We start from the raw sequence: 15,743 nt of genomic DNA, 5'->3' as shown, positions 1-15,743 counted from the left end.
TGAGGATATGAAACCCCGGAATTTTATATCATGTGATTATTTTGGAGATGACGCACATGCTAGGTGACGGGCGTGTGGGCATGCACCGAGGGGACTGTGACTTGGTCCGTCCCATGAAAACTGTATAATTGAATAATTTATTGTTAGCTATATGCTCTCTATGTGTTGAAGAAATTTGATTGTAAATCATGTTAGAAATCATGCTTAGGCTATGTTATAGTACTGTTGGGACCCGCAGAGGTCGCGTACTTGTTGAAATATTTGCTAATTGTTGTCTTGTACTCAGTCATGATTTGTTTTGCGTCTTATACCTCAGTCTTTCTTGATATTTGTTGTTACACTATGTTATCTTTGTTTGGGCTGGTCTTTATGATTTTTGAGAGCCCGAGAGACTAGAGAGGTTGAGAACTGAGTAAGGCTGAGGGATTGTTGGTGAGGTAAGGATATTATGGCACGTGAGTTGTCCGTGCAGGATATTATAGCACATGAGTTCCCGTGCAGCTTATGGGGCTTAGGCTGTAGGAGTCCCTCGGGAGTTTGTACACCCTCAGTGAGCGCGGGTACCCATTGAGTGTGAGTGCTGAGAGCTGAGAGCCGAGTGGTTGAGTTGTTATGACTAGTGGAGTGACTGTTTCCCTAAGAGGCTGTACTTGTTTTTCATTTGTTATTGCGCTTAGTTGCTATTTGTCATTGTTTTGAAATTCTCTGAAAGACTTTATATTCGGATTACATGAACTTGAACTGTATAAATTGATTTGACTTAGACTCTATTCTCTATTGAAATTACTGAAAATGAACTATAACTGTGTAGCTCGTCACTATCTTTAATTCCTTATTTATTATTGTTACTTGCTGAGTTGGTTGTACTCATACTACACCCTGCACTTCGTGTGCAGATCCAGGTACTTCTGAACATAGCGGGTGTTGATTTTCTCGCACAGTTGATTTTTCGGAGATTCAGAGGTTGTTGCTGTGTTTCGCAGACCTTGTCTCTTTTTCCCTATCTCCTTGTTTATTATATTTGGTCATAGACTATTATAAACCGTATTTTCCAGACTTGAATTCATATTAGATGCCCATGTATTCAATGACACCAGATTTTAGGGAGTGTTCAGATAAGTATTTGTGAGATTTTGTATTGTATTTAAATATTATATTTTCAAACTTAAGAGAAATGGTAGTTTATTGAAATTATCGGCTTGTCTAGTATCGAGATAGGCGTCATCACGACATGTTGAGATTTTGGATCGTGACAACATATTTTTGGATCTCGAGGTACTACAGTTCATGAATGATTTAACTTGTCAAGTACTTTTCTCCTTAAATCACCACAGATGTACACACATTCGACTCTAGTAGGCCTTTACACTGAAAGCTAATCACAAATCCTCAATAAAGTTAGTACTCTTACAGCGGCAGACATTGCCCGCTCAATAAGAACGACTGTAATATCCCACATGCTAAAGGCTTAGTAGAAATAATACCATCCATATCTCACCCTTTGTACCATACATCGCAAGGCTCAAAAGACCATCCATATCTCACCTTTGTATTATACATCGCAAGGCTCAAAAAACCACAGTATAAAAATCAAGCTTCACACTTAATATATCCAATATTTAGTTAGTATTATGTCAATATTCCTATAACCTTCTCCAACCACTGCAAATGCTTCTATCAACTACAATTATTATTATTTTCCATATGTCATTGATGAATATAATCACAAGAATGCTAAGAAAAAGTTTGAACACTCGGTTGATCTAGTCCACGACGACTACAAATGCCTTCAATTATCTAAAAGCTGTTACTAGATGTGCACACTTAGCATAACAAACCTTAGAACATGTATTCCGAATATCTATCTCCTTATCTTCCACTTATGGTGTCCCAATCACAACTCTATTTCTGAATATAAGATAATACCATAAAATTGAGAGTACAAGTCATCTAAGTGGGGGGAAAAATACTTGTTATTCATGGCACTCTAAGTCATCTATCAATTATCGATAAATGCATATACAGATTTACCGTTTTTTCACGGAATTTAAACACCTCAAAAGTGATATATTTGGCCCAGTCACCTCTTAACCCCGAAATCTTGCAACTTTTCCTTTTAGTTCCTTTGACCCCACAGAACCGCTCTATAGCATAAAATAAAAATAGACTAAGTTTCTAGAAATATATTAATCAAGTATATCTTCTCAATAAGTGGTACACTCGATAACTCCTCTGAAAATACATTAGGAAATTTATTAAACCCGATAGTACATATTCTAGGTCCGATGACCTTATATTATCAAACGCAACTATTCCACATATACACCACACCAATATATCTCAAGCCAAATATTGTTCAATCTGTGCACCCAAAAATGGAAAATCTCTCAAAGAAGGGAATCGTTTCGCAAGTTCAGCTAGCACCACCACAACCTAATATTTACAACCAACTCCTCAAATTTTGTGAAGAGGATAACCGTAGGCGCATGTACACAATTCCTCAAATACGCTACTCAAGTAATTTTTATCGTAGAGGAAAAAAAGTAATGAAATCAGATAAATTATCAAAGAAATAAAATTTCCACATGCTGCAATACACTCCTACACATAAGACCATATCTCCATAAGGCCCATAAGCCACTATATTCTTCTTAAGTACCACACAAGTACCATAACCGAGACCCCCACACTGAAAAGACCTTATGTGGACTTAAAATTGTTCCTTTTTAACTTTCTTGCACTTAAATATAGAATCTATAGTCATACAGAATTTTCGCAAGTCCCGGCACCATCCAGTGTAAATAACCGATTCTAGCAATATAAAAATTTTATTATTTTTTTCAATTGATACATATACATTTTGAATCCATTAGAACCCTTTCGAAAGTCACCCACTATGCTCAAATCTAAATTGCACCATCCAAACGGGGCGAAAGACACAAGCTTCATTAGCACAACAGCCCCTAAAGAAGTAACTCTACCTTAATACCACCAATCAAATTCATACTTCATGCGCACTACATCCTTCAAAATAACAATTTAATCATTTCATGTTTTTTTTTTTCATATTTTTATAAAGTGCAATGTAACCCGCATTCAAGAAATTTTCTTACTCGAGTCATCCCCGATATCAACCTCTACAAGTCATAACTAATCAACAAGTATGCCTCGGACCAAAATCAATACCGCACATAATCATGCAATCAAATCGTAGATAGCAGACTCCCCCACTTGGCTCAAGGCCGCCATATAACAAAACATCTGATAACTCACCATACCCATACTCTACTATTTCCATACTCCTGCAACCAATTCCACGAAAATTCTTCACAAACTCAGGTAACACAAACCATAAAATACCTCAAATCACATACGAAGCTCGCCTTCATCCCCGTGATGGTCAAGTCAACTTTCTCAACTAAACCAAACCCAAATCTCAATACATATTCCCCGTTGGGAGAAAAGAAACCCTCCACTCAACATTATAAGGAAGACACATATGTAGATTACTCCGCATGAGATAACCCACCTGCTTAGCCTCAAATTGGCATCTTGCTATACCCTTTCGCAACCACAATTACTATGGAATCACTTAATATTTCTGAGTTTGAACTCATCAACACGATATGAGATTTAATTTGTCCCACAATTTAACAACGTGAAAGATCCCTCAACATATTCATACTCGAGACTATACGTCAAATCAAGATTCAAACCATCTTAACACATCCCGCAATCACATCATACTTATCATATAGCCATTTAACCGCTCAACTGAAACTACCGAGTATAAGCTGCAGTCTAAACCTGGCCTCAAGTCCTCTAGACTGGTCCATCACCAAAAAAAATATAATACACATCTCGAACCTCGTTCATGGAATCAGAAGCCAACGATGCACAGCTGATACTGAGCGCTCACATATGCACATGAATGCGTGGAAGGAATTCAAAGAGTTATGTTTCAAGCTGAATCAATTCCACACGATAGAATACAAGAAAGTGAAATTTTCCTAAGGGTTCAGCAGCCTCTCGAAGATAAGTACAGACGTCTCCGTACCGATCCGCAAGACTCTACTAAACCTGCTCATGACTCGTGAGACCTATGTAATCCTGGGCTCTGATACCAACTTGTCACGACCCGAAATCGTACCCGTCATGATGGCGCCTATCTCAATACTAGGCAAGCCAAAAACATCAATAACCCACAATATCTTTTAAATATAGAAAATATCATAATTAAGTTTAAGAGAAAGTCCCACAAATACTGGATAAAAATATATATATTTCCAAAATCCGGTGTCACTGAGTACATGAGCATCTATACGTTACAAGTTTGGAAAACACGGTCTAAAATAGTCTGGGGCCAAATACAGTCAATAAGGAGATAGGAAAGGAGAGATAAGGTATGCGAAATAAGGCAGCTACTGCTGAATCTCCGAAAAATTAACTGTGCGAAAGAATCAACACCCACTATATCCGGGATCACCTGAATCTACACACAAAGTGCAGGATGTAGTATGAGTACAACCAACTTAGTAAGTAACAATAATAAATAAATAAATAAATGAAAGTAGTGACGAGATTCACAGCTATGTTCAAATAAAGTACATTCCCATGTGAAAAGGTAGGCATGCTTTCAAGTTCGACATTTAAAACTCCATAACAATTTCATATCAAATTTTAATTGAAACAGAAATAATATCTTTTAAAGTTTTCCAAAACAATGATATATGACAGCTAAAATGCAGAAATAATGCAATCAATGCATCCTCCCAGAGTAACAGTCACTCAGTCCTCCCATTTACTCCAATCTCATAGTCACTCATTCCACACAATCACTCGGCACTCACACTCAGTAGGTACATGCACTCACTGGGGTGTGTACAGACTACAGAGGGGCTCCTTCAACCCACGCTCTATAACAAGCCAATCATGGCATAAATCAATAAAACATAATGCGGCGTGCAACCCGATCCCTTAAATATCCTCACAATTAGACCCTCGGCCTCACTCAGTCATCATCCTCTCTATTATCTCGGGCTCTCAAAAATCATGATAAGCACACCAACAATAGTGATATGATGCATCAGTAATGGACAAGAGAGACTGAGATGTAATATGCAACTAAAATCGTGACTGAGTACAAAATAGTAATTTAACAGATAATTCAATATGTACACGACTTATGTGGGTCCCAACAGTGTCAACACATGGTTTAAATATGATTTATAGTTCAATTTTCCTAATACGTGAAAAAATATACGGGTAACAATAATTTATTCAACGACACAGATCCATGGAATTGACCAAGTCACAATTCTTACGGTGCATGCCCACACGCATGTCACCTAGCATGTGCGTTTCCTCAAAACCAATCACATAACACATAATCCGAGGTTTCATACCCTCATGACCAAATTTAGAACTGTTACTTACCTCGAACGATACGTTCTTCAACCTTGCGATATACAAAGCACCACACAACGGCTTTCGATAGTCTCAATCTATACAAAATATTAATTAGCGATGTCAATTTATGGTCAAATCTTTGTTTCTCATATTTAGGTAAAAGGTTCAATCGCTTAAATTTTTAATGTCTAATCTCAGATCTTTTGACAATAAATTCAATATGTAGCTTAATATCATCATTAGGTGCTAATACCTTATCTTAAAACCTTAAATATTCATACCCATATACCAGTGAGTAATAAAATAATATAAGTGAATATTCAGATACCTTGAAAGAAATTAATGGAAATTATTGAACCCTTGATTTGTCTGGAGCACCGTAGAAACTAATCGCCTCATAGCTACCGGAAAAAAATTTAAAACGTCCATCAACATGAGAAAAGATAAGCAACTATTTCGTTGCAATGCAAGCAGAAACTTAAGAAAGTTGTCTGCGTTTTTTCTTCCCCTAGGAGACCAAGTCAGTGCTTGATTCTTATCCCCCTTTATAAAGCTATATGAAAGGCCTTGTCCAGCAATTATTTCAACTCTCAAATAGGCCCGGTCCAAACTCAAATGTCCATCTGGTTCAATGATAAAAACTTTTACCTTTGTACATTCTATTTTACCCGTAGCTGATTTATGACAAATATTTTCAATACTATTTTATCCCAAAAATCATTGTATAAACTCTCTTTTTATCCTTTAAGTTTGTCATATATTGGTAACAACCTCTCTATCCTCACAAGGTAGGGGTAAGGTCTACGTACACACTACCCTCTCCACACCCCATATCCGCATAGATCCATATTTATTCTTTACAAATAGTACTGGTGCACCCGAGGGCGAGACACTGGGTCTAATGAATCCCTAATCAAGCAAGTCTTGTAACAGCTCCTTCAATTCTTTCAACTCCGACTGTGCCTTACGGTATGGTGGGATAGAAATGGGCTGAGTGCCCAGAGCTAAATCAATACAGAAATCAATATCTCTGTCGGGTGGCATCCCCATCAGATCTGCAGGAAATACATCTGAAAATTCACAGACAACTGGAACTGAATCCATAGAATGACCAAGAGTCCTTTTCCACTCTGGTCGAGGTAACCCCAGCATGGTTAAGGTCATCGTTTTGGCGTGACAATCCAATATAGTATGATAAGGTGACAACCAATCTATATCCAAGATGACATCAAAATCTACCATGTCAAGTAATAGAAGATCCACACTAGTCTCAAGACTCCCAATAGTAACCACACACAAGCGAAAGACATGATCTACCACAATAGAATCTCCCACCGGTATGGACACATATACAGAAGCACTCAGAGAATCACGAGGCACAACCAGATATGAAGTAAAATAGGAGGACACATAAGAATAAGTAGATCCTAGATCAAATAGAACTAAAGCATCTCTATGGCAAACTGGAACAATATCTGTGATAACTAAATCGGATGACTCAGCCTCAAGCCTAGCTAGAAAAGCAGAAAATCGGGGCTGGGCCCCACCACTCTGAACCGCATCATTGGGACGGCTCTAACTGTCTGGCCTCCACCTCTAACTGCCTGACTTCCACCTCTAACGGCCTGACCTCCACCCCTAGCTGCCTGACCCTTACCTCTAGCTGGCTGGGTGGGCGGTGAAGCAACCGGTGGCGGAACCATGGCATGAGAACCCTGCTGTTGTGAGCTGCCTGGTGCCTCGATCACCACAAGTATAACAGGACCTCGACTGTTGTGACTACTGACCCTGAAACTGTCCCTGTCAACCTGAGTAACAACCTTGAAAACTCTGGATCGGAGGTGAATTAATAGGAGCTGGTGGTACACCGTAGGATGCCTAGAGCACTAAATAAAACGTCCTGGGAGGATGAACCCTACCAAAATTACCCCTGTCTCCAGACGAGGCACCACTGAACCCACCGAACTGACGAGACCTCTTATCAGACCCCTTCCCTCTCTCTCATGCAAGAACCATCTCGATCCTCCTCGCAACATTAGTAGCCGCCTGAAAGAAAATCTCACTTCTGGTATCCTTGGCCATCTGAAGCCTAATAGGGTGAGTGAGCCCCTTAATAAACCTCGTCACTCACTCTCCCTCACTAGGTAGTAAAAGGAGAGCATGACGGGCCAAATTCACAAAACGGGTCTCGTACTGGGTAACAGTTATACTGCCCTGCTGTAGACTCTCAAATTGCCTGCGGTAATCCTCTCTCAATGTGATAAGGAGGAACTTCTCTAGAAATAGCCATGACAACTGATCCCAGGTCAATGTAGGCGATCCAACTGGTCTGGTCAACGTATAATCTATCCACCACCTCTTGGCGGAATCCATCATATGAAATACAGGAAAATCGACCCCACTGGTCTTAACTATACCCATGTTCTGCAATACCTCATGGCAGCAGTCAAGATAATCATGTGGATCCTCAGAAGGTGTACCACTGAATTGAACTGGAAAGAGCTTAGTAAACTATCCAGTCTTAATAAGGTCTCAGAAGACGTGGTGGTCCTATCACCAGCCTGTGCCACAACAATTGGCTGAACTACCCCAACTGGTGGGGCTGCTGGAGCCTGATACTGGGGAGTTATCTGCTCTGGAGCGGGAGTAGTGGGAGTTTGTGCTCCTCCCCAAGCCTGTGAGACTGCTGGTGCCACTGGAAATGTACCATTCTTGGCCACGCCCTCCATAAGACTCACCAAGCGGACTAGAACATCCTGAAGTACTGGAGTAGCTATGAATCCTTCCGGGACCTAAACTGGTCCAACTGGTACAGTTTGAACTGGAACCTCCTCCTGAAGATCCACCTGAGGTTCTACAACATGTGCTGCTGCTTGAGCTCTAGACTGAGCCCTACCTCTGCCTCTGCCTCGGTCTCTAGCGCGACCTCGGCTTCGACCTGTACCCCTGGTCCCTGTCCATCGGTAAATGTATTACGTGTTCTCACCATCTGCGAGAGAATAAGAATAGAATGGTTCAATCATCGATTATAGAATAAAATCGCACGATAGAATAAGAAAGAAGTGATATTATTCCTAAACTTCATAGGATTTGAAAGATAAGTACAGACGTCTCCGTACCGATTCTTCAGACTCTACTAAGCTTGCTCGTGTCTCGTGAGACCTAAGTAACCTATGCTCTAATACCAACTTGTCACGATCTGAAATTCCCACCTTCGGGACCGTGATGGCGCCTAACATTTCACTTGCTAGGCAAGTCAACGTTAGAAAAATCTTAACCATTTTTAAACAAATCAATTTAAGCGGAAGTCAATTACTGAAATAAAGTGCGGAAGACCACAAAAACAGAATCATCAAAATGCATCCCTGAATCCGGTGTCACAAGTGCACGAGCTACTAGGATAATACAAATAATGGTCGGAATAAAATTCAAGTTGTTTGAAAGATAATACACAGCTAAGATAAGATAGAAGGGGACTTCAGAACTGCGGACCTTGTGCAGTTATACCTCAAATCTCCTCTAGGTAGCTGAATCTGAGTACGTCTATGGTACGCCGCTGGGACCAACTCCAAAATCTGTACAAGAAGTGTAGAGTGTAGTATGAGTACAACCGATCACATGTACTCCGTAAGTATCGAGCCTAACCTCGACGAAATAGTGACGAGGCTATGACAAGACACGTACGTAAATAACCTGTACAAGTATATACAAATACGAAACAACAAGAACACAATAAATAACAATTTATAAATTTGGGAGGGAACATGCGAAGGGGAATGATATAGAAATTTCAGGAGAAAAATTATCACTTAGCAGCCAATTAATTCTTCAACAATAAAATGAGCAACTAATAATAAGAAAATGGTGTTATACCCCATTTTAACACGGGTCAAACTAGAGTATAACATATTGGTAATTCCAGAGGTCTAATTAATTAAAAAGAGAGTCGCCACCTAATTATTTTACCGGTGAATTAGGACACCAATTTTAGCGAAATAATGCTTAAAGTAAACTCTGTTTTATGGTCCACTTAACTTAAGATTATGAGTAAGGGTTCTAATTATCTTTTAGGGAAGGTTATTAAAGCACCCTATATGATCCATTAAAAATGATTAACCGGCCAAACTTAGGTTAATTAGTATAAGATTAAAACACAATTAAAAGCACGCAGAATTTTATGTCTTCCAAGTGTTTAAGTACTAAATATGTGCCAACTAGGTGACAAATTATAATTAAGTAGAAATAATGTAGTAATTGGTATCGGTTGACTTCTTTTTAACTTAGGTATTTAAAGTTAAGAAAAATATTTAAACCATTTAAGGATCTAATGGATTTAAGAAACTAGTTTTGATTTGATGAAACCAACAATTTAAGACAATCCCTAAAAGAGAGAGATTTTGATTTTGAAAGAAAAAAAAATTACTACGTTGGATATTGTTAAAAGTAAAGACAGTTTTAACATGTGGTATTTGGAAAAACATCTTATGCCTATTATCGCCATTAGAAAAGTTTTGACCAAAAAGTGTTTGGAAGGGTCATTTTAAGAAAAATGTTTCTAAGTTTCTATATCTAAAGGCTACATTTATGTGGTTAAGATAGTACCAAATCGACAATAAGAGTAAACATACTATGCCAACACGAATTTTAACATATAATCCCAGAAATTGGAGATACACTTAAATTACACAAGTAAATGTCAAATAGCATGAATGAAAGTCGCCATAGGCGTCTCAAGCGTTTTGCTTGTTTTTCTCGCTATCCGGTGCGTTTTGCTTATAAGACACATAAGCAGAACATAAATATTCTTTTCAACACCTAGCAATTCGACTGTAGCTCCAAGGAATTGCATTTTTTTATTTAAATAAATTAAACAAATCTCCATATTTATTTGTAGACATGACTAACAGGTTACAAAAGTATTTCCATTTTTAAGATCGATTAGAAATTAGAGCATCTTATATAAATAGTTACTTGGATAAGAGTAACATAGTTTCCAAATCAAGAGACATGTGCCAATAGCTAACACATTAAACATCAGAAATCGACATTCTTATGAGCACTCGGGTTGAAAACGAAAATTCTTATGGGCATGATTTTTACTATATCATAATAAAAGAATCTTAGAACATGCTTTCTAATATATACAGTAGCTAAATCATGTTCTTTCATGTACAGACAAGAGAATATATTTACATAGATTTCCACCGAAAGCTAGCCTAAGGAGATAGAGCAACTATCTACATGATCTTCACTAACATACAAGGATTAACGGAAATTTCATGGCTTCGGCTTAATATTTGAACTTATGCGATTCTCAATATATAAGACTAGACAACATTTTAAGCATCACATATTCCTTCAGTCATGGTGCCGAAAACAAATTTTGGAATAGTAACAGAAGTGCTAACATTCTTTAATAACTCAATCAGTTTCAACGAGCAGGCTATCTAAGTCTTCTCAATATTCTCTTTCTTTTATGCGACAGATTCATGTCAATAATTAATCAAAGACATATCATTCTCATTTAAATTAACTCGGCCAGAATACATAATCACGTCAAAGAAATTCTAAACCATGACTTCTATACACAAAAATAAGATAAATAATAGCTCATGCTTTTAAAGAAACAGGAAGAAGAGGTCCAGAGTCACTGACCTATCGCGGGGCAGTGAACTAGGGCACGCCGCCATCGGATTCTAACGTCGAACTTGCTGTACTCGGGTAGTCGTCAAATACCGGAACGAAAAGAAAACAAAAGCCTCTGTTATGCCTAAGAGCCTGTTCTGATGAGCTTAAAAACTGGTCAAACAAGTCGTTTTTAATTTGTAAAAGTGTTTGGCAACTAAAAATGGACTTAAAAAAAATTAAAATCTATTTAAAAAAATCAGAATCAATAATTTAGAAAACCTAACTTTTTTAAAATTGGCTTAAAAAAATATATTGTTTTGATCAAAGATATTATAATATTATCTCTTATAATTTTTCTTAATCTCGAAATTACCCCTAAGTAAAAACCCTATCACATGCTATTTTTTTTTTCTCCATTCTCCAATATTTATCAATTTCTTAAAGTTCTTTAAAATAATGTTTGATACATTTTAATATTTTATAAATATTATTCTTTTGGCTTTTATTTTTTGTTCCATAATATTTAATTTTTTTTATCGTTGACCCCTGAATTTGAAGATATGAACGAAAAATATAATATTATAGTCATCATCTTCTTTATAATGTTAATAGCTTTAAGAATATTTCAGTCAATTTAACAAAAAGAAAATGCTTACCAGCACTTGTTTACCAAACACTTTATCAATTTATTTTAAGTTTCAGCACTTTTATCCAAACACGTAACTGCTTATTTATAAAACAAATTACAGCACTTGTAAAATTATTTTAAGCACTTAACTCTAAAGTCACTTTTTTTAAGCCAATCCAAACAGTCCCTAAATGCCGATAGAGGTAAAGAGATTAAAAGGAAGAGAGCTTGAGCTTTTTTTAAGAGTGTTTCTTTTAGGGATAAAACGAGTAACAACAGTAGGCTTTAAGGAGTTAACAACGGCGGTCAAAAATCTGAGCTTGAGGGTAAAAGGGGCGGCCCAACCCTTAGTTTTTGGGGGTAAAAGGCGCAGCTGAAACCTTGTCCGAAAATATCTTCAAAGGCTAGTATTTATAGGCTGATTTCTAGGGTTCTTGGTTTTAGGCCGGATTTTGAATAGAAAAATTTAATTTTGAGTCAAGTTGGCCGTTCAAATTTGAACGTTGGAAGCCATGGCAGAGATAGCAGTATGGAGCAAAAATTTTAAGCCAAAAATGGTGAAGCATTTTCTAGGTTGGGGAAGATTTTGGCTTTGGTCAAAAGAGGAAGAAGAACGTTGGACACCATCTGATGAAAGGGAAGGGTTAAGAGTAAGGATCCAGAGAGTTCTATAAGTTTGGGCTGCTAATAATTGGGCTTTTGGGGCTGAAATATGTCCGAAAGTATTGGGCTATAGAAAGGGCCGAATCTCCTTCTTCTTTATATCTTATCCATATTATAAAATAACAAAGCTATTAATATGAAATAAGTAATTAGATCTTAATATGCCTAGTAATAAATATTTATATTAAACAATTTGCTAGTGTTTAAATAATTACGAATTTGTGTTGAAAAAATCTATTTAGTAGATAGCCATTGATTTAAAATAGGCATGCAACAAATATGTAAATCACTTGAATAAATAAATTACAAATAGGAGTAGGATTAATGCAATGCAGTCAACAATATTTGTAAAGAAAAATATTATTGGTTGATTTAATTTGACTTAAATTATTTGAGAGATACAACCGTAGTAGTAATAGTAGTAGTAGCAACAGTAGTAGTAATGATTAACAATAATAATAATAATAATAATAAAAGAAGAAGAAGAAAAAGAACACGAAATTGTACAAAAAATAACATATTAAATATTCTTACATCATTAATGATATTAGAAGCTCAAGTAAACAATTTGGAAGTAAGGAGGGACAAAATTGGATGTCAACAAATGGCACGACACCACCCTTCGTGCTTTTACTCTTATTCCTCCCATAAAACTGATAAATAAATAATAATAATAATAGTAGTAGTAATAATAATAATAATAATAATAATAATAATAATAATAATAATAATAATAATAATAATAATAATAATTGGCACGGCATCACCCTTTGTGCTTTAACTCTCTTTTTGCACGGCATCACCCTTCGTGCTTTTACACTCTTAAAATGGCACGGCATCACCCTTTGTGCTTTTACACTAAAAAATGACATGGCAACACCCTTCGTATTTTTACGCTCTTTCTCACCATGGCAATGATAGTATAAATAATAAAAATGGCACGGCATGATCCTTCGTTCTTTTACACTTTTTCTCACCATATTCAACAATAATTAAATCAATAAAATTTCATGCATAATGATTAAATAATCAATAATAAACTTAAGAAGGAATATCTTAATTAAATAAGCAATTATTCAAAATGAAATAAATTTCTCCAGCATGCTTTGACTCTACCATAATGCATAAGTACTCGTCACCTCACATATATATTGTAACCGCACATTAAATCATGTAGAAAATAGACAAATAAATCATACTCTCTCAAGTCAAGGTTAACTACGACAATTACCTCGCTTTGCAACCAAATTCAAGATTCCAATAAACCTTTGCCTCGCGAATTCGTGTCTGAAATCCTAAAATCTAGTCATAAACAATTCAATATCTAAACAATTAACAGTGGGGCCTACGTCTTGAATCTCGTAAAACTTACGAAATCCGAACCCCTGTTCCGAGGCGAGTCCCACCATACAAAAATTATCAAATTTCGATGTCAAATGGACCTTCAAATCTCAGATTTTTGTTTTTTGGAACGTTTTACAAAAATTCCAATTTCTTCCATCTAAATCCAAAATAAATGATGAATATAGATATGGATTTATGAAATATAATCACTTTTAGTTATAGAACACTTACCGAATTCAAGGTCGTGAAAATCCCTTTGAAATCGCCTAAATCCGAAACTCAAAACTAAAAAATAAGTAAAACTGGTTAACTTCCAATTTTATGGGTTATGTCCAGGCTTTTTCGCATCTGCGGACACTTGACCGCATCTGTGGTTCCTCTTTTGCGAAAATTGGGGTCGCTTCTGCGGCTGGCTCTCTTCTGCGGACTCGCTTCTGCGCAAGGCTGCCCCTTCCTCTTTTTCCCGCTTCTGCGATGCGCGGGCCGCTTCTGCGGTCGCACTTCTGCGACACCTCATCTGCTTCTGCGAGCTCATACCTGCAGTCTAAAATCCACAGGTGCGATTACACCAGAAGCCCAAAATTTCAGATTTTCCTTAAGTCCAATTTTTTTATCCGTTAATTATCCGTAATCCATCCGAGGCCTCCGTGACCTCAACCAAATACACCAACAAGTCCTAAAACATCATACGAACTTAGTCGAGACCTTAAATCACATCAAACAACGCTAAAACCATGAATCACATCCCAATTCAAGCTTAAGGAACTTAAGAATTTTCAACTTCTATATTCGATGCCGAAACTTATCAAATGAAGTCCTATTGATCTAAAATTTTACACACAAGTCATAAATGACATAACAGACCCCGATATTCAAATTTTCAGAATCGGATTCCGACCCCGATATCAAAAAGTCAAATCTGTGGTCAAACTTTAGAAATCTTTAGCCTTTTAATTTCAAGTTTCCGTTAAATGGCCATAACTTGAGTTAGGGACCTCCAAATTGAATTCTGGGCATACGCCCAAGTCCCAAATCATGATACGGACCTACCAGAACTGTCTAAACACTGATCAGGGTCCGTTTACTAAATATTTTTATAAAAGTCAACTTAATTGAGTTTTAAAGCTCTCTTTCACATTTTAATCAATGTTTCATATAAAAACTTTTCAAAAAATTATTCGGACTACGCACACAAGTCAAGGATTATTGAATAGTGCTTTTCAAGGTCATAGAATACATAAATGAATGTTTAAATTAAATATGACATTTTGGGTCACATTCTCCACCTCTTAAATAAACGTTCGTCCTCGAACGAAATTAGAAAAGTACACGAGCTGGTGAAAAGGTGTGGATATTTACTCCGCATGTCTGGCTCGGACTCCCAAGTAGTTTTATCAATTGATTGACCTTTCCATTGCACCCGAACTGAAGAATAACTCTTAGACCTCAACTGTCGAACCTGTCAGGCTAGAATAGCCACCGGCTCCTCCTCATAAGTCAAATCCTTGTCCAATTGAACTGAGCTGAAATCTAACACATGGGACAGATCGCCATGATATTTCCGGAGCATAGACATATAGAACACCAGATGAATTGCTGATAAACTAGGCGGTAATACAAGCATGTAGGCTACTTCACCCACCCTTTCGAGAATTTCAAAAGGTCCAATATACCTAGGGCTCAACTTACCCTTCTTTCCAAACCTCATTACCCCTTTCATAGGTGAAACCCAGAGCAACACTCTTTCTCCAACCATGAAGGCAACATCACGAACTTTACGATCAGCATACCTCTTTTTCCTAGACTGAGTTGTGCGATGTCGATCCTGAATAATCTTGACTTTATCCAAGGCATCATGTACCAAATCGGTACCCAACACCCGAGCCTCTCTCGGTTCAAACCAGCCAACTGGCGAACGACATCGTCTTCTGTATATTACCTCATATAGAGCCATCTAAATGCTCGACTAGTAGTTGTTATTATAGGCAAACTCCGCAAGTGGCAAGAACTGATCCCAAGAACCTCCAAAGTCTATAATACAAGCGCGAAGCATATCTTCCAATATGAATAA

General features: G+C 37.2%; 1 protein-coding gene across 1 annotated transcript; it reads right to left on the bottom strand.

Moving 5' to 3' along the window:
• Positions 1 to 6,318: 6,318 nt before the first annotated feature.
• LOC138891869 (uncharacterized) lies at positions 6,319 to 8,138 on the bottom strand. Its single transcript, XM_070175551.1, has 3 exons — positions 7,843 to 8,138; positions 7,067 to 7,239; positions 6,319 to 6,644 (listed from the first exon to the last, which is right to left on the bottom strand). Exons 1-3 carry the CDS (start codon positions 8,136 to 8,138, stop codon positions 6,319 to 6,321), a joined length of 795 nt encoding a protein of 264 aa, XP_070031652.1.
• Between the last annotated feature and the right edge of the window lie 7,605 nt (positions 8,139 to 15,743).

Source organism: Nicotiana tomentosiformis, chromosome 5 (assembly GCF_000390325.3).
Source record: "Nicotiana tomentosiformis chromosome 5, ASM39032v3, whole genome shotgun sequence".
Taxonomy (NCBI): Eukaryota; Viridiplantae; Streptophyta; class Magnoliopsida; order Solanales; family Solanaceae; genus Nicotiana; species Nicotiana tomentosiformis.
This window is presented reverse-complemented; position numbering and strand designations above follow the sequence as displayed.